At 40.9% G+C, this 18896-nt stretch overlaps 1 protein-coding gene across 11 annotated transcripts in view; it reads right to left on the reverse strand.

The window, feature by feature from the left end:
* The window catches only part of LOC124177310, a 127083-nt gene that overhangs the window by 51631 nt on the left and 56556 nt on the right, over positions 1-18896 (reverse strand). For 2 of the 11 annotated variants that reach the window (XM_046559515.1, XM_046559513.1), the window contains exon 1: positions 3466-4870. The exons of 2 other annotated variants lie outside the window; for them this stretch is intronic. In XM_046559515.1, the coding sequence (XP_046415471.1) occupies positions 3466-3633 (168 nt within the window). In that variant the 5' untranslated portion in view covers positions 3634-4870. Of the gene's footprint in view, positions 1-3465; positions 4871-6508; positions 6615-18896 lie in introns of those variants that run through there. 7 more of the 11 variants (XM_046559511.1, XM_046559509.1, XM_046559510.1 and 4 more) reach the window with 7 other exon arrangements.

Here is an 18896-nt window from a genome sequence, read left to right on the forward strand (position 1 = left end):
GGAAAAGAGGGGAAAAATAATTCTGTTGAGATTGAACAATAGGCGGTCTATCTAATCGATACAACGACGGACACTGTGGTTTGTGACGCAACGTAGCAGTCAGCGGAAGATCATGCGGATGATCAAAGCTGCACAACTGCAGCTAGTGAGACGTGCAAATTGCGTAGCGCTACAGTCAGCCACATAATATCGCTTTTGTCGTACACCTCGAGCATCGACTTGAATCCTCCTCCTCGAACATCGCGGTCTTATTTGCCCCCGGCTCAGATGGCGCAATGGCGCTTTGTAATGAAATATCGTACTATTTTCAGAAGACGCTATCGCAGCCCACACTCGCCGACTGATAACGCACAAAAGTTAAATTATAAGGTAAGTGTGAACACGGAGGGGATCTTGTCCCAAATTGTCGCATTGTTCCCATTCCATGCTACCGTACGTTGTAGAAACGAGGAAAACGCGTCGATTGCTTCGATGGTCGCAGTCTGTATATTCGGCTCACGCTGTCGACGGCATGAGTGCAAATTTTGATCTTATTATCATCATGCCCGTGAACGAATTATGCTTTTGGTTTCGATTTAAGGATGAACGGACCGAATTCTTTGAATCGAAACGTAGAGCGAGAAGAAACAACCTGTTAAAAAAATCTCCAGCAGTGTTATTTGCTTCAATGATTATCAATACGAATGAAACAACGTTCCTAGTAGGTATGTGATTGAAACGAATCTAAATATATTTGAGTTACACAAGTTAAGATATCAACATAACTTGCGAAGAGGATTTACGTATAATCAAAACGTACAAAATAATCATACTTTGCCGTTTTTGATCTCAATCAAATGGACCTGAACTGATTTTGCTTGCTGACCAGATCCTCAGATATTTCCTGATAAATAATCGAGAAATTTTATACCGTGGTAACGCGGAATTGTAGTTTTTGACGAACATCTGTTGTACCGCACTTTAAACAATCTATTTTCATCCAGTTTGAATTTATTTCGAAAATTGTTTAATAGTTTTGAACGCGCGTGGAGTTATGGAGTCTTTTCTCAAATTGTTAATATTTTAGCTTGCGTTAAATACGAATTTTCTCAAATTTATTTCTATCGCACAGTAGGGCTTAACTCAACTTGCTCAACTTTTGTCCGAATTAAGCTACTATAACCGATTCATCCTGAAAAAAGCTGCGGATGATCAATCCGGCCATTTTCTGATCTAACTTTTCATTTTCCGAGGCGTGATTTTGCATGCAGTAGCTGCAACAGCGGTAGCGTGGCGCAGTTGATATGAAGTCCGGTGAATGTAATAGGGAAGTCGTCGTTTATATTAGAATTAGAGCGACGCGTCGTGGTCTCTGGCGAGCCATTGACCATGCATGCTACTGCTGCTGCGACTTGTTTCCGAAGTGACTCACAATCAGCAAGAGCTAGAGATGACGCCAACCCCAAACAAATAAACCGCGTGCGGATGGATTCACCACCACCCGTTTGCGTTCATTTTATCACTTAAAAGTGGAACGTGACCAACGCTGTTTGCACAAAAGAGTGAAAACTGTGGAATGATAATAATTATTACCGGTGTGAATTCGACAAAGATTCGATAATGCGAAAATCATAAAAGTGTGGATGAGATTCACACGCTGAGAAAGTTCGAAATTCTCTCATTTCAATGGAAGATCACAAACTATTAGATATTGCTACTAGTGTACTCGAATAAAGAGGATGTTAGACATACCAGATCAATCTAACAGATTCCAATAATCATTAATTTTATTTTTAATTGAAATGGTTGACCCATCACCTGAATATAGATAAATGAATACTTAATTTCCTGTCAACGCGACGAGATTGATAGATTTTGTAACGCGGTATTAAAATGTCAAAATCACTGGCGAGAAGTGTGGTTGTTGAAGAAACAAAATTTTGAACTCGAGCCAATTTGAAAACTTTCATTTACTGACGTTGAGAATGATATTTGCACGTGTCAAATTCGCAGGATCGTACAGTAAAAAAAATATGAGGCGTTTGAAATTTCTTCAGTTTTCCAGATTCCAAATTTTCCAGAATTGAAGTTCGCTTCGACTAAGTTTCTTTATAATCAGGATTGAATATGTTTAAAGGTTGTGCAAAAAAGCCTGAACTTAAGAGAAGAAAAATAATCTTATAATCATTGTAGCATGCCGTGACTATAGTTTTCGATAGAGTTCAATACTGTAAAACGCGGTACAGACATGTTCATAGTAGAATCGATTAATCATTTCAACGAATATGCATTTCGACTGTATTCAATAAACCAATTTAGTGTTTACTGCAGAGAAAGTAATGGCAATCTTCGATAAGATTTGAATGAAAATTCTATTGTCGATATTCAATGTTTTAAACTTTCACGAGAATTTTAATCAGTTGATTCAATCGTTAAAATCTTCGCTCAAGCAAATTTCTAGTCACATCAACCGACGTTTCGTTACAGTGATCAATGTCTCATTTCGCGGCCCCTGATCACCGATTTAGTCAGTTCAAACCGAGCCTTTCTATCGGCGTACCATTTACGTTCATATTTTATGACAGTTACATAACTTATCAGCATTCGTATCTTCGTTTGAATACCAATTCACTCACGGCATTGTTTGGATGTACTTCTTTGCAACACTTCGCGGACAATAAATAAAATTCCCTACCGTTTCCCAGAGTTTGCCGAACATTGAAAATTCAGTAACGTATGTCGGAGATTTTCTGAATTCTAGGTAATATTTAGGAATATTCAAAATGACGTATTTGTACGAAGATAAAATATAATAAACAATTCCCTGACTATCCGCAAAAACTCCTAACGTTTCCCTAAATATTCCAGACTATCGTAATCCCACCCAGCATGTGCGGAAAAAAGTCATTTTAGAATTTACTTGATGTCACGTGAGGTTACGTGAAGTCAGTAGAAGTCGTTAACAGTCCCGTGAATCCGCGTGAAAGTCGTTTGGTTCGAGTCATTTGAATTCAGTTCAAATAATTTGGATTCATTTGACGAAATTTAAATTCACGAAGTCACTTGAAATCGCTTGAAATCTTTTGAAACTATTTCAAGTCTTTTGACTTCAAAAAGTCAGTAAAAGTAATTTGGAGTCAGTTCAAGACATAAGGATTAATTTCAAGTCATTTTGAATCAGTTCAAGTGGTTTGAATTTATGAAGTTAATAAAAATCACACGAATCCAACATAATTTCATTCTACTTCGCGAACCCGTTTCGCAAGTAACTAGATTAGAATCCAATAAAAGTAGAATGTTCACTTTACAAAGCCACTCGAAGCAATTTCACTCGAATCGAATCAATCGATCTAACGACCAACTCGCTTGAATTAACGAAGTCTCGAAGTCACCGAAACAACGCGTCCCTTCGAGCGATGAAAAATAAAATCACATAGTCATTCCCACACACACACACACACACAGGAAATGTAACGTATTCCTCACCTCCCGAGGTTCCTTGGGACTCTGCACCCTGAGAGATCCGCTAGCAGATTTGACTCGAAGGGGAGCCTGTGGAATCGCCGTTATAATTTGGGGGACAATCGGTCCCTCGTAGGGGAGTTCCTGGTAGCACGACTCGCCGGAACCTCGCCTGCTTCCGGCGATGCACATCGCCCGACGAAACAGCCCGGCGACAACGGCGCACAGACCGCATTGCAGCCCCGTTGCCGATCCGCGGCTAGAAAGCGATCCTCCGCCGTTTACTCGGCGCCGGGTCCCGCGGATTCCGCCGCGGTGACCCGAAGCCTCGCGTCGCGGCGTGGACGCCACTTTTGACTTGTTGGGTTTAATGTTCGTCGTTTCCCTATCACCGCGGCGTGGTTCTCCCTTCCTTCCTTTGTTCGTCCGTTTATTTATCACGGTATAGTTATTCTTATTATTGTCGTTTGCCACTCTTTGTCACGCATACGACACCACGCACGTAATATGGTCGGTGCGATCTATTTTTTACACACATGTATACGCACAGCCGAGACGCTGCGATATCTTTGGCTTATTTTCTCCGCGTTTAATCTTACTTTTCCTCTCACCATGAACATCTCACTTCCGCCGGTCGTACGTATCATACACGTATGTTACATCTCGATGTGTTTACACGTTTCTTTTTTTTGTTTTTCTTTTTTTTTATAACACGATATTACAGGTTTCTTTATCTCGTGTACACTGTCCGCTACATGCTCTTCTGCTCACTGAAACGAACTGGTGTATTTTAAAACGAACGAGAAGCATCGGATCACACAAAATGTAAAATAAATTAAAAAAAATCTACACCACGGCTGCAATAGCCACGCGGCTGGACTCACAATTGACGCGTTAAGCCCGTTGCATGGGTGGTTGGGAAAAAAAATATATATGAGTATGTTAAATTATCAATCGCGCACGAAGCCGAGGTCTGCATGACTGGAATGTATAGTATATTACAAATATACTTCATGGACAGGTATAATACATCACACAATGCACTGAACGTATATTAAATCTGCCGCGCTAAAAATCGTATGATAAATTCAACATTCGATCCACGTGAGACGAATAAAAGGAGTGGGAGAGAGAGAGAGAACGTCGAAGAGCCAGACAAAGGGATGATCGAGCTGATCTAACGTTACGACTAACTGATTCTCCTGTACGACCGCAGACCACACAACCTCGAGTGGAACAAATAAAAATCGGGGGAATGAGAAAAGAAATTCAAATTACACCGATAAGATGTCGCGATAATTAGCGGACGCGTGCCGTGGAGTAACAACAACGAGGAAAAGGAAGAGCGAGAAAGAGAGAGAGAGAGAAAAAAAATGGCGAGGACGGAAGGGGGGGAAAGGGGGTTAAGTTAAACGTACGACTACCGCGTAAACAGACACTAGGCCGATTTTATGTTTGCCTTAGAAACTCTCTCGCGTGTCGTCGCCGCCGTCGCGTTTTCCCCTCCTTTCCTCTCCGCTTCTCTGGGTTAACCGTGTTACAAGTTTTTGACTTATGCAAATGCTGCAGTGAAACCTTACTTAGCGAGTAGATATCTCCGGTTCGCGGTTGTCGCGAGAATTATAACAAGATATACTTGGCAGATGCTCATTTTCTTATCGTTCCTCGCTCGCTTTTCTTCCCGGAAAAAGATGAGGCCGGTGATCCCCCGGTGAAGACCCGTGTCCCGCATAGTTTGCATCACCGCACGTCACTGCTACGACTAAAATTCTTCCCACGAGCGCCGTTCGACTTTTTTTTATCTATCCTAGACGCGTGCCAGAATTTAGTTTACTCGGATAACAACGTCGAGCGGGATTTCATCCAAGTACCTGCACGAAATTTGATAGAATTCATTGAGAGTGTCGATTGGCCGGGAAAAAGTTAACTTCGTTTCAAAACCGACTGGCGCACCACGCTCTTAGTAAAGTACAGTCAAGTTCACTGTGCAAGGATTTGCATCGGTTAATTTGACATGAAATTAAATAAAAAAATTTCCCGCATGTTTAGTCCTATCACTATGAAGCTGTGTACCCTTTAACCACGATATCGTAAACTGTGACCTTTCACGACAAAAACTGGCACGCACATTTTTTATTTTTTTTTGTGTTTTATTCATATTAGAATTCGTGTAGAATTATTTTCAAAAACTGTATAATATGTCACGTGGAATATGAAGAATAGGTGGCAATTGGCCCGTCCGTCCTTTCGGGTTAAATCAAGATTATACATGCAACTCCGAACCGAGTGAATAATTTGATAAAGGGGTGGAAAAAGATAGGAGGGTACACTCTCCCCGGCACGACGATGTGCGTGGACGTACACCTGAAACACTTGACCGACGGGGACGTGTTAAAAGTTCGTGAGGTTCCTCTCCGGGCGGGTCATCGTCCATCGCGCAACGACCAGCGGAACTTGTTGCTAACGTTTCGGGGCACGCGACGCCGGGCGTCGGTCGGTCCGAGGGACCGGCCTCGGCCTCCTCCTCCTCCTCCTCCTCTTCGTCCTCCTCGCGTACGACGTCGTAGGCGAAGTTGTACTAAACCGTACGGATGTCGAACTTCCCGAGTGGCGGAGATCCGCGCGTCTATATGTCTCTCTCTTTCTCTCTTTTTCCTCTCGAATATATCACGGGCTGAGACCAAATAAAAACAACTACATCACAAGTACGGTTAACGACACGAAGAAAGTTGTGCTTATGCGATATATATACACATCGTACAAATGGATATGTATATACATATATACACATATCCGTGAGTCGGGAAGAAGACAGTGCGACGTGATCGGCGATAGCGTGTAGCAATGATACTCGGCGAGTAGATTTAGTCGAAAAAGAGCGCGTGATTTACATCGAATAAATAAATCGAGCACGCGTCTGAGATGCACCAAAAATTCGGAAACGGCAAGGAGACTTCTCGTCGGCCTCCGTGGTCTCGGCTCTTCCTTTCAATCCTGAATTACGACGGATGTGGTGGAAGTGAACTAGGGAAGGGATAGGGCTACGCGTCGACGTAAATTTAAATACCAAATCGTAAAACGACGACGGGGTTGCCTGCCTTTGAAACGTTGGACGAGCCCACGCGGCCGAATCGGGAGTGCGCGTCCACGGTGCACGCCGGCCGGCCGCGGTGCACGCACTGACTGAGCTCTGGCGCCCGTCAGCTTTGCCCTGGGGCCGCAAACATGGGCGGCGGCGGAGGGGGTAGGTGGGGGAAGAGTGCGCGGCGCGGGAAAACGGCGAGGGACTGCGCCGGGATCAATAACAACCAACCCCCGCGGTCGGTCTGCTGGGTCTGTCGGGCTGCCGGTCTGTCCGTCCGTCGGGCGACTCGGCTGAGGTCGGGTCGGGTCGGGTCGGATCGGGTCGGGTCGGGTCGTTGAGCGGACGGAGCGAAGGCGGGAGAGAAAGAGAGAGGGAAGTATCGAGCGTACTCGCGCACGCGGTGCTTTTACGTGCGATCGGTGCTAGTCTGGCTTTTCCACGCTATAGGCGTCTCTGCACCACTCTCACTCGTAGGGCTCTGCAAACGACGAGTAGGAATGGATTACATACCGCTCTCGGGCTCGGTCTGACTATATCGGTAGAGAGAATTGTTGGGAGTCGGGAGCGCGCGAGACGACGACGAACCTCGATGCCGGTTTCGGGATGGACTTTTGGACAGTCTTCGGGGCTCTGAATCCGAGGATAGATGCCGCGGTGAGAAAAATAAAGGGAGATAAGATACGGATGGGGAAAGATGGGGTGAACCTTTGTCCTTAAAGGCGAGGTATTTCGACCGATAGAGCGATTACGGTATACACGGTATGAATGTTATAAGGAGAATACCACGTCGTCGGAGGACGAATCCACTCCTCTCTTTGCTCTGCATTCTTTTCTTCGGAAATATAACGGAATACCGTCGAGTGGAGAGCTTCCGAACTTGTCAAAACCTCGATTTGAGCCACCGCTCGATCAGGGTTACCACAAAAGTTTAAGTCCAGTCTTTCGGTACTAAAATATTACCGGAGAAGAAATATCGTTACAATTATACAAGAAATATTACAGTAGGAATATGTTTCATGTAATAATTGAATAACTGTCATATGTATACCTAATAATACCTATCAAGTATGTTTCTTGGTAACTGCTAATCTTTCGTTATGCTTGTTATGTTTTTTCGTTAAATAAAGCCTCAAAATCACTTCGTCGATGCACCAACATCGTACCATTGCAATAGAGATTGGTAAATATACTAGTACTGGTTATTACTAATACTATAAAGCCAGTGTACATAAAAAAAATGATCGAAACATTTTACGAGACATTCTGCATTACGAAGTTGTCATTTTATACGTATAGGTATGTATTTTTTACATTATACAGTGCTCAAGAGTTGCTGTTTACATTAGTCGGCATATTCCGCGCCAACTCTTGCATACTTTTCCACCATTTTTTTTGTTATTTTTCCTTTTAATTTTAACTTGAAAAAAGTTGTGGTGATGAAGATGCGTTTTTTTTTTCTTTTTGCCTACGTACAACGTTGTTTTGGTGTCGCTGAGACGCCTCGAAATAACTCGCTACAGACTGGGAAAATCTGCAAACTGACAACGAGATCAACGCAACAATGTCCATACCAAAGAGCTTGGAAAATTCCTTTCGAAAATTTGTACAAATCATCGCGGCCAGATTTAAAAGTAGCAACTCGAGGTAATTACAAGACTCAACTGACATCCATCAATGGCTGTTACGCGTTTTCCTTGGCAGGTTGAAGTTTACGTACCTGTATTACGTTCACGGTAGCGTGTACGAGACAAGAGAAGCGCCCCAGGGAGTTTTGGTTTTACCAGATATACTTATATATGCAACGTGAGATCCAACCATGAAGGTCGTTTCAGAGCCGTTGGATCATCGGGAAGGAGACCTTTGCCGAGGTATAGGGTAAAAGATGAGCGTTGCCACCCGCGGGGCAAAACACCGGATGGCAATAGTTGTCGACTGTTTGATAAAAGGTGACAGGGATTTTCAAGAGTGAAGTTGAATGCCCTGGCAGGTTTAGTCCAAGTTCGCAGGTTCCAAAAAAGAAATCCCTAAATATGTGTAACCTGTGCGAACGCTGCATCATCGATTTTGTTCGAAGTTGGTAGAACTTTATAGAGTATCTAAAAAAATAACTAATCCCACGAAGAGTTACCTAGTTACTATCAAACTCACAGTTTGAAAAAAATGAGTGATATACCGTCGCAGTCCTCTGCTGGTGAAACGTGTGTACGAAATTTAAAAACCTTTTTCTTTATCAACCTACAGTTTTCCCATATTTCTCAAACATCATCAGACCTTTCACAAGACGAGAGACTATTTTACTGCTATATGTTTGTGAGCCGAAGTAGAAATCGCTCTTCGATTTAATTACATGCAATCCAGGTAATAGCTGAAAAGCATGTCATACATGTCAAATAGCATAGTACAAGGATAGTTCTTCGTAGAGCATAGTTCTTCCCTAATGTTTTGTCAAATAACAATTGGGTAAACTCCACTACGCAACAAAATTATAGGTAAAAAAGAATCCAGGGCAAAGCCTGTCAGTTCAGCAATAAATATGATTACGATCATGGTTATTGGAACGACACTTTTCTTTGGAATGTCATTTTTTCTTTTCGTTACAAAGTGAAGCGCCACCACAAAATAAAAATCATTTTTCCACAGTTGTTTTGACCCAGCTCACCTTGCCTCGGTCCTTTCGTACAGACATAGGTGTCCAACTTAAATACGGGTGTGACAGTTATCCCTGCTCCCACGCCTTCGTCTACACAAGTAGGTGTGCACGAGATGTTGACAGTAATCGTGAGCCTTGAGGAGATATTCACACGGTACACTGGATTATATGGTTGGAGTATCACGGGGGCAATTTAAGTAAGGGTAAATTCACTTGTCTTTACGTAATTTACGGTACGTTTCACCGAAACCAGCATATTTTCTGCAACCGACGGTATATTTTATTTTTCTCATTGTTTACGATTGGTCGACTCCTTAATAACAATAATAACAACAGCAATAATGATAATGATAATAATAATAATGACAAATACTGCACTCCTCTCCATACTCGAGACGGTGTGTCTCTGGAAGGTGATTTCTCCCTTGTACGGGGCGATAGGGACAATGGTCAGTAACCATCGTTATGCGTCTGCAGCCGACTTGCGAATTTCAATAGAGACACCCGCATTTGCACAAGGGGCGAGAAAAACTGCAGAAAATCTTGCCCAAATGCAGCCGGACTGATTGTGAGTTGAAACCTGAGCTTGTTGGTTCGGTGCTTGAATTAACGTATAACTTTCCTTTAAATTTTTTGCAGGCTGCTGCTAAGGCCCTCCTCGACTCGCTGGGGACTTGAACCCGAGTGCTCCCTTTCCTTGGAATTAGTCTCGCACGATAGTGTGACGCTTCTACCGCACGGACAAAAATTTAGGTACCGTAGATTTTACATCTGCTGTGGTGAATATCAGGACAGCATTTTCTTGGAGTTAAATTTAGATCAATTCTGCTAGATCTATCTAACAGTAAGCATGATGTAACTTTTATTATTGATTTTCTAACTCTTGTTATCGAATTTGTAAATTTTGCCAAAATTTCTGTAAAATTAACTCGAAAACAGTGCTGTCCTGCTGTCCGTTTATTTACCACGGGAGATGTAAAATTTACAATATTTTTCTTTCCATGTGGTGTCTCCGTTGCAATTGTTAACTGATACAAAACAACTTTCGATGGGTACGACGTAATCTAGGTTGCGAAACGCAGGCGGATTCCGGTAGAATCTACCCTGAATTGCAACAATGCAGGCGGATTTGCTCCATGTCAAATTGTCGATGTAACATTTCCACGAAATAACCCGGTATGCTGTACGTACGTACGTACAGTATTGGGTAAATTAGTAATTAATTGATGACAATTTGCAAATTGCAATTATATTTTGTGATTAAAAAAAAAAAAAAAAAATTACTAATTATAATTGTAATTGATACTTTCTTTCGCATCGATTACAAATTTAAAAATTTATCGCCACTTTTTCGCGTCAATTACAAGTTATGATTAGTACACATTACAATTATCCGTACGGTGTTGGATTATCTGCCCTCGACTTATCTTTAAATATTGTTTCTATGACAATTCGCGTTCACAACGTACAAATATTAAACGAATAAATATCTAATGAATGTGATTTTGCATACTATATACATTTTTATCATACGATTATTCGCAGGGCATTTGTACGGCTGTCGCGCACCCGCATTCATGATGAGTATGTAAGTACTGACTCATTGTCAGATCATTTGAAGTTATCCAATTTAATATTTTAGAAATATTCACAAAATTCTTGAACCTCATAAAAAAGGTGTTCCATTTTGCTCCAGGCTTCGACTACTTCAAGGGTGGCCCATTTTACCTCAATACTCCTAGGAATACTTATCTATTTATTTATTTAGGTGGCATAGAACAAGAGAAGAGACATAAAGGAGAGAGTCAAATCGAAAGAGAGAAAATTATTTTTATTCAAAACGGAACAGCAAATCGTGTTCTTGGCTGACATAAGTACCTGATACTAATGGGTCATATTATCAAATATTTCTTCAACCGAACTAATGATCTATAGTCACAAAGTGTCTACTATTGCTGTGCGATTAATCGATTAATCGTTTTTTCCAGATTCTGTATAAGTCAGTCGGAGACGAGTCCAAGAACTATTCACGCAGCATTGGAACGTTTGCATACAAATCGAGAAAAATATTGAAGCAGCTTTAAATGCTCGAGAAAATTTTTCGAGTTAACCAAATATTTGCCAACAGCTAATCTACTCAAGAAGAATGACGGGGGTTAAGGTTTCGGTGCGAGTAGTTAATAGGTGTAATAAAAAATTCGTGGTGGTCAATTTATTTTCATTTATCAAACCGATCGTCGCACGGACGCAGCAACATATCACTGTTGAACGAACATCACCCGGCAATAATATGTCGAGTATAAATATTGCGGCCGAACGAGCCAGCGAAATATCAAGAATTATGTATAATCCGTGCCTGATTTCGCGGATTCTTGAGACCCATTCGCTTTTGAACACTCTTCCGCAGGGGGGATCCGTGAATAATCTGGGCATAACGCCCAATCAGAATTAGCTTTTGTGTCACGGTGCCGTTTTGCGAGGGCACGGAAACGGAAGCCGTATTTTTGCCCCTTTATTATACTTGCATCATTTCTCCGATGACGCTGTGAGTGTACAAAGAAAAATTTATTCCATTTGAATTTCATTGATTCTGGCCCGGTTGCTGCTTCCTTATCGTTTCGTCTCCCTTGCAGCACGCGACCGATCAGTTCTGTTAAAGGTTTCCTCACACGCAAGGCGGCTTGTTCCCAACTCGCTGTCAACGGCGATACAGTACGAGGCACGCGACCGTTAGCATTACTATGAAAACATTGCCTGAAAAGAATTGGACCACTCGACTTAACTCGTCCGATAAACTGGTAAGTAAGAAAATGTCGTTAAAGCATTCAACGGGAAGATACAACTTTGTAAGCAGAAAATTCATCAGCCTTTATCCGTGAAAATTAGCAAATCTGTCGATGTCGGTGGCTTCTGGGTAGGTTCAACTAATTTACAGAACCACGATGAGAATTCGTTTGAATTTTATCACCGAGCATCCGTCGATATAGGGGATTGAACGAAATTTATGGTTTTGACTATTCTCGAAACTTGGAGTACACGATACTCTAAAAATCTCTAAAAATCCAAGAAATCTGTTAAAATACTGTCAAGTACCCTAAAATTTCTGCAATCTCTTGAATCTTTCAAACGACACGTAATGTCCGAAATCCCATAAAATCTCTCGAAATCCCACGGATGTTTTTGAAATTTTGTAAAGCCATTGGAAACCCTCTTAAAAATGTTTGATTCATCTGAAATCTTGGAAATCATGTGAAATCTCTTGAAATCTGGTCTACTTATACGAAGTGATGAGTAGTTGCCGCTTAGCCTGGGCCAAAAATTATAAACTCATATCGGTAGTTTCGGTCAGGTAAGAAAATGATGCGGCTAAATTCAAATTTTGTTTTTTACAATTTGCCCTACAACTTGAGAGTGAATATATTTTTCAGCGTGGCTTGATTTTGCATTCACTGCGCCATAAATCACCACCTCTCTGTTCCCTATATTTACAGGTTTCTGTAAACAGTTTTACCGGCGCGGCGTAATAAAGAGTTTTCAAACAGCCTCTTCTGTATACGTTTCTGAATGTATATCTGGTAGCTAAGTTATTACTGGGTAATGTTATAAGTATCTACACGTGTCGATTCAGATAAGGTTAAAGGTAAAATAAAAGGTAAAATAAAAGCTATACTACCGTCAATAAGTTCGGGATCACTTTACGAATTTTCGATCTGGACAAAAAGTTAGATATCTCACTCAAAAAAGGCGTAGAGAAATGTTCCAGGTCGCATTCGAAAGTAGAAAGAATCAGCTTCATTCTCGTTTCTTGTCAAATTCTCTACATTAAACATGTCGTGTTTTGCGCGATTTTCATACTTTCACAAAGTAGCGCGTAACTTTTTTGAAAATAACGATAGGAATTTTTTTCTCAGAAGGACTTTCAAGTTGGCGAGATTCAGCTTTTAAAACTGTACTGTATTCTAAAAAGGTTCCGTTTAGGATGAAAATACAGGTCAATTTCCCATCAAGTTTAAGAGCTAACTTTGACCAGACTCTATTTGCTCATTTCAGATTGCGTCATTGATGATAAACGCCGTTGGTTGTACTTTCAGGCATACGGGGACCGTGCGTGAAACTGAGGACAGCGCCAAATCGACAGTATGTGACCGAAAATTTTTCTTTTTTTTTTTTTTGCTTTTCAATGAAAAATGATGAGGTGAAAATTACCCCATGGATGAGAATTCGATCACCAGACGTCTGTCTAGCTGTCTGCGATCGAAGTGCCATCCCAAAGCAGTATGATAATTTGTATTTTATTCAATGTCTCTCATACTTTCATTTGGGATTGGAATTGAATAAACACGATGAAACATAAATCATCTTGTTTTCAGGAATCTTCCGTGTTGGGTCCATATCTAGGTATTTGCTACTCATTTGATACTGTCAGAGCGGGCAAGGCGTTAGCGCAGTAGCTGCCTGACTATCCTTCACGGAAGCTTAAAATATGGTTATGGATCGACAGGCTTTCCGGCAGCAATAAAATTCACCCCCGACGGTTTTCTCGCCGCACGTCATCTACCTTCCACGGATTCGGGCTTTATGGTTTGCCCGCTAAAATCTTCCCTGAATATATTATGCGCGTCTGTATGGACAGATTATTATAGGCATAGCCTGCGGCTTACTTACGCGAGCCCATGCCTACTAATCCGGAGGGATCGAGTACACGTAAAAGTGAGAATGAATTTCGGTTGGATCACGTTCCTCAATTTTCAAGCTCACCGCGAAATAACCAATATGAACGGAAAAGTTTTACTTTTTATAGCATTGTGAAAAATGAACAATTGTAGAAGCTATCAGCGGTGCGGAAGTGAGGAGGTCGCGATTTTTCATTGGAACGAATGACGTGGATTTCAAATATTTTCTGCAACGCCTTCATTCGACTTATACTCATTTTCTTGACCATTAATATACTATAGACCTATGTACGTATTATTCAAGCTTACGAGTCATTCCACTGGCCTGATATCGGACCAGGAAAAATCAGACCCAAACTTTATGACAAAAGTTTGATAGACGATTTATTGGAAATCGTAGGAATCATCGAGATTTACAAATTTTGTACAGATCCGCCAGTTGAGGAAATTTGGCCCATGCAAGATATGTTTCTTTGTTATAAAACTTTCGGAGTACTGGACAAATAGATATTTCTCTCCATGATTTCTCTCTCATTATTTTAATCTTTCATCATTAACCTTTAAATATAGTGTTACGTACAACGAATATTGCGCGTGTTTCGCGGTTGCCCGGCAGAGGCGCTGCTTCGTTGCCAACGTAATCAACTATGGGAAAAAGTGACCGTTTCAAAATTCGTGTCCACATGCGTAGCTGTCCTTTTCGGACTTGCGCAGCCCACGCGATGGCCTGATATTGTGCGAAGACTTTTTCTATAGCAATTCTTAGCACAGCCACGCCGCAACAGCCGGCGACCCATTGCTGAAGCTCCGTTCCTTCGATTATCGAGCTTTTCCTCGACTTCGCCGATCCCATTTCCCACGCCATTTCTCCCTGAACCCTAGAGCCATAACTCAAAAGGATTGACGCGCGATTTGTCTAGGTAGACGACAGTTGAATCGTGCAGGAAGGCCGATACGAGCATCGTCGAGGACTCGACGCCCAGATGGCTCAGATTCTGTAACGAGTCTCTTTTCTTGCTCACATGTGAGGCGAGTATCGCCAAATTGTATCAAAATAGATGTATAATTCTCAGACGATTTGTACAAATATTTTGCTTGAAAAAGAAATTTTCTTATTCATTTCGGAATAATTTGCGTCACTGTATTTATATTGGCAAGTAGATGCCCGTCAAGGAAGTCTCGAATGATTTTTGGCAATTTTGGATCGATCTGCTTAAACTAGCCAGGAAGTCACTGAAGATGTACGCATTTGAAAAAAAAAAAAAAACAAAAAAAACTCAACATTCGTCCGTTAGTTGAACATTCGTTGCACTTCGGAAGAAAATCACATTTGCGCAATCTGTTGTATCAAAATGAGGTTTGTACGAACAAAATTGTCATATCCGTACAAGCGAAGAAACATTCTTTTTAACAAAATATAAAAATACAGATCTTTTTAAATTCGCCAAAGAATGATACACATTTTTGTCAGATCATTTGAATTTGATTTGAGATGGAACCAGCTAGTTGTACATCTCATTAGAAATTTAATATCCTTAGAATGTATAATATTATTGTACATCGTGATAAAATAGATTGTTGATGGTCGAATAATTGACGAGGCAATTAAAGTGAAGTGGCACTTCACTTGAAGGAAATAAAACCGCACCTTTTTCCTCGGAATAGGATAACCTCAAGGAGACGAAGTGTAACTATCTTCTGTATCGACAATTTTTTAATTACACATTTCCTGCACGTGCATTGCCTCATTAGAATGCACCACCTTTAAGGCAAGCAACGGAATTAGCGGAGTGTATAATTACCCCCGAAATATTAGCCAATTTAGAGAAATTTCAGTTTGTCAATAATCGATGTCGACAAGGCACTCATCCACTTTCAAAATTGCACATTGCACAACGTTGTACGAGAAGCCGATCGTTCCCAAAAGTCTATAACGTCTAATTATACTCAACCTAGCCAGTTACCAATTAAATTTTTTATTTGATTAACCATTTAATTACGAATCATGGACCTTCTCATGTTGCCGTGTAATTAAAATTTATTCGAATTACAGTTGTACACAAATATCATTTTGAATAAAACTTTGCCCCGTTGAGAAATAAAATTATTAAACGGACCCTGGTATCGGTAAGTTTTGTTAAAGAAATAAATAATAATCAGAGACACAATACCACGCCCGAATTGTTAGTATATAATCTGTGCCGCGCGTGCGAAGCACCTGCAATTAAAATTCTAATTAAATTGAAACATTGTGGTTGAGCGACGGCTCAGAAATACTGAGAGAAATATCTCGATTTAGAGATTTTCAATCAAATTAAATGAATTTTCGCGGAATCTTGGTCCGAACAACCAGCTTGGTTGATTGGCTTTGGAATTTTGAAGCGTGCCTGTGTCTGACTTTCAACCTTTTGATACGTCGACTATTCACGTGTATTTTCAAGAAGAAAGGGGAGCGTATTTTTGTTTCTGGGTTGTAAAATACGATCAAGAACAGATTTTACAAGCAATTCGTACTTAAATTTACCAGAACTCGATACAGTCTTTCATGTAAACCCTGTCTTTTTTATATTTTCCGTGCGGACACTTATGTGACTGGTACGAAGCGAGTATAAGGTGGCTGATTTTGAAAGTGGGTGAATTTAGAAAATTTATAATTCGAAAACCATTTGTTCGATTCGATTGGGATTGATGTTATTTAAAAGTACGTAGATCAAGCTTCACTTGCATATTTTATTGTACTGGCATCGATTAATAGGAAGTATTGTTATTGCCGATAACGTGATCGATGACTTAGAATCGGCTTAACCGATCTACTTCAAATTTGGAGACAGTCTTCTTCGATGGGTAACCCTCTTTGTCACGATCCCGAGTTTGCTTTAATCACCATAACTTTTTTTGTAAATTTAACAAGGAAGTCGTAAGCTTTGAGCGTAAAATTGAATTTCAACATTAGGTTGAAAAAAACATAGGATATACCAGAATACCGTTTTGACATTTAGAGTACATCGATTTTTGCCATTTTTGAGATATTTTTGGCGCGCAAAACATGTTACCGGGTGAAAACGAAATGGTTGACGTTATCGTATTGAAGTTAGTAACGTTGTCGTGACAATTCATGCTGCGGAAAAAGCGTTATTAAGTTATTTTGGGATTCTCTGAAATTCAGTAAACCGTAATAAAACAAACCACACTCATATTCCGAAATCTTAGTTCCTTCAATATCATTGTAAAATTGACAAAAGTAATGATTTTTTCCACAATATTTCGCTACGATAACGTTACCAACTTCAACCTCGTTCGAAATTCACGACAATAACAACGGTTCCCATTGATCAATCGTGATAAAAAATAAAATGTACATCAAACTCGATCGACATACACCGTTAAAAACACGGCGTTGAATATAACACCAGAAATATTCCACAGAAGTCCACACCTATTTTGGTTTTGATTTCAAGACGACTTGTTATCACTCGTTTAATTTCGTACTAATCGGTACGGACTTTTATCGACACCGTAAATTTTCCAACAGTGTATTCTCGAACGAAGCAGACCCCGATCGAATCGAACGATCGTTCGTCAACGTACGAATTCCCAAAATCATTAGCTTCTTCACCCTGCCATAATATACGTCGTGCCATACACCCCGAAAACGCAGGATGCATCGAAGAGCATTGGATCGATCCTACACCATCTCGGAAACTTTTCTCGGTGATATTTCGCCGGGATATTGACGACGACGACGACGGGGATCAAGAAGGGGGCGGAAAAAACCGGAGTAGGAGGGGTGACCGGGTTCTTCGACGGGGAATGTGGCCCAAGGCGACTGAAAACACCCCCGTGGCGCTGCCTGGGGAACAGCAGCCTTCGGCGAGGGCGAGGGTGAGGTTGAGGGTCCAGGGCGAGTCCAGGGCGCTTCGGTGATCCGGGGAGCGCGGCTGCGCGTTTCAACGACGTTCACAGTTGGCCGTGGGGGCGGCCCGGGATCCCCGAGCCGTTTTTGCCACCACGTATCTCGACGCGCGACGTACGCGATGCACGTCTGCGTGTAGGTACGACCTGAAATCCTCGGCGTGCGTTTGCGTATACGCGTACTTCGTCATTTTCATTCTATTCCTCCCCCACCCCCCAATAACGCGTCGATTTTCTTTCAACTTTTCAGGATATTGAAAGTGAAAAATTCTTTTTCTCGTTTCTTCTTTGCCTATAGATCTTCTTTGTCCCCGTCGTTCAAATACAGGCTTCAAAATCCGCGTTTGAAATCTTTTCTTTTTCACTCGCACATTGAGAGTAAACGGCCTCTGCGCACGAAAGATAATTTTACTTATGGCTACCGTACGGAGCTTGATTTTTTTCCATTTTTATCTTGTAATTCAAAGAAACCAATTTTTGGTTTGTGATACATGTGATCTTGCTTAAAAGAAAAAAAACAGTACCTAACATATTCCAGATTTTCAAGTTACAGGTAAAAAATTAATTTACATTATGTACCAAGAACTATAAGAAATATATATACGTAAATACGTAATGTAAATTAATTTTTTACCTGTAACTTGAAAATCTGGAATATGTTAGGTACTGTTTTTTTTTTTTTTTTTTTTTTTTTTAAAGTAAGATTACGTGTATCACAAACCAAAAATTGACTTTTTTGAGTTGGGACCATATTTGAATTTGCAAGATTCGAATCTATAAGCTTGAAAATTGACATTTCTGTTGTTGAAAAATTGGCCGTCACAGAACAGAGAATAACAGGTAATTTCCATATGCATGCAAGGTTTTTACTCACAGTTACTTGCTTCGACTGAAAAATCCCAATTTTTGGGTTGTGTCGCCCTTGATGCCGGGGTGCGAATGCATAGTATCGACAACTATGATAACACTAAATGTAGTTACTTGTGCCACATTTCCTTGTGATTCCAACAATATTTGAACCGTTTCGTAACCGACACTTATCTTACCAGAATTATCTAGTCATTACAAAAAATTAAATCGTTCCCGGTCCGAATGGTGAATTCTGCTCCAACTTTTAGGGCCGTTTCTTTGGCAC

This window comes from Neodiprion fabricii, chromosome 3 (assembly GCF_021155785.1).
Source record: "Neodiprion fabricii isolate iyNeoFabr1 chromosome 3, iyNeoFabr1.1, whole genome shotgun sequence".
NCBI classification, from domain to species: Eukaryota; Metazoa; Arthropoda; class Insecta; order Hymenoptera; family Diprionidae; genus Neodiprion; species Neodiprion fabricii.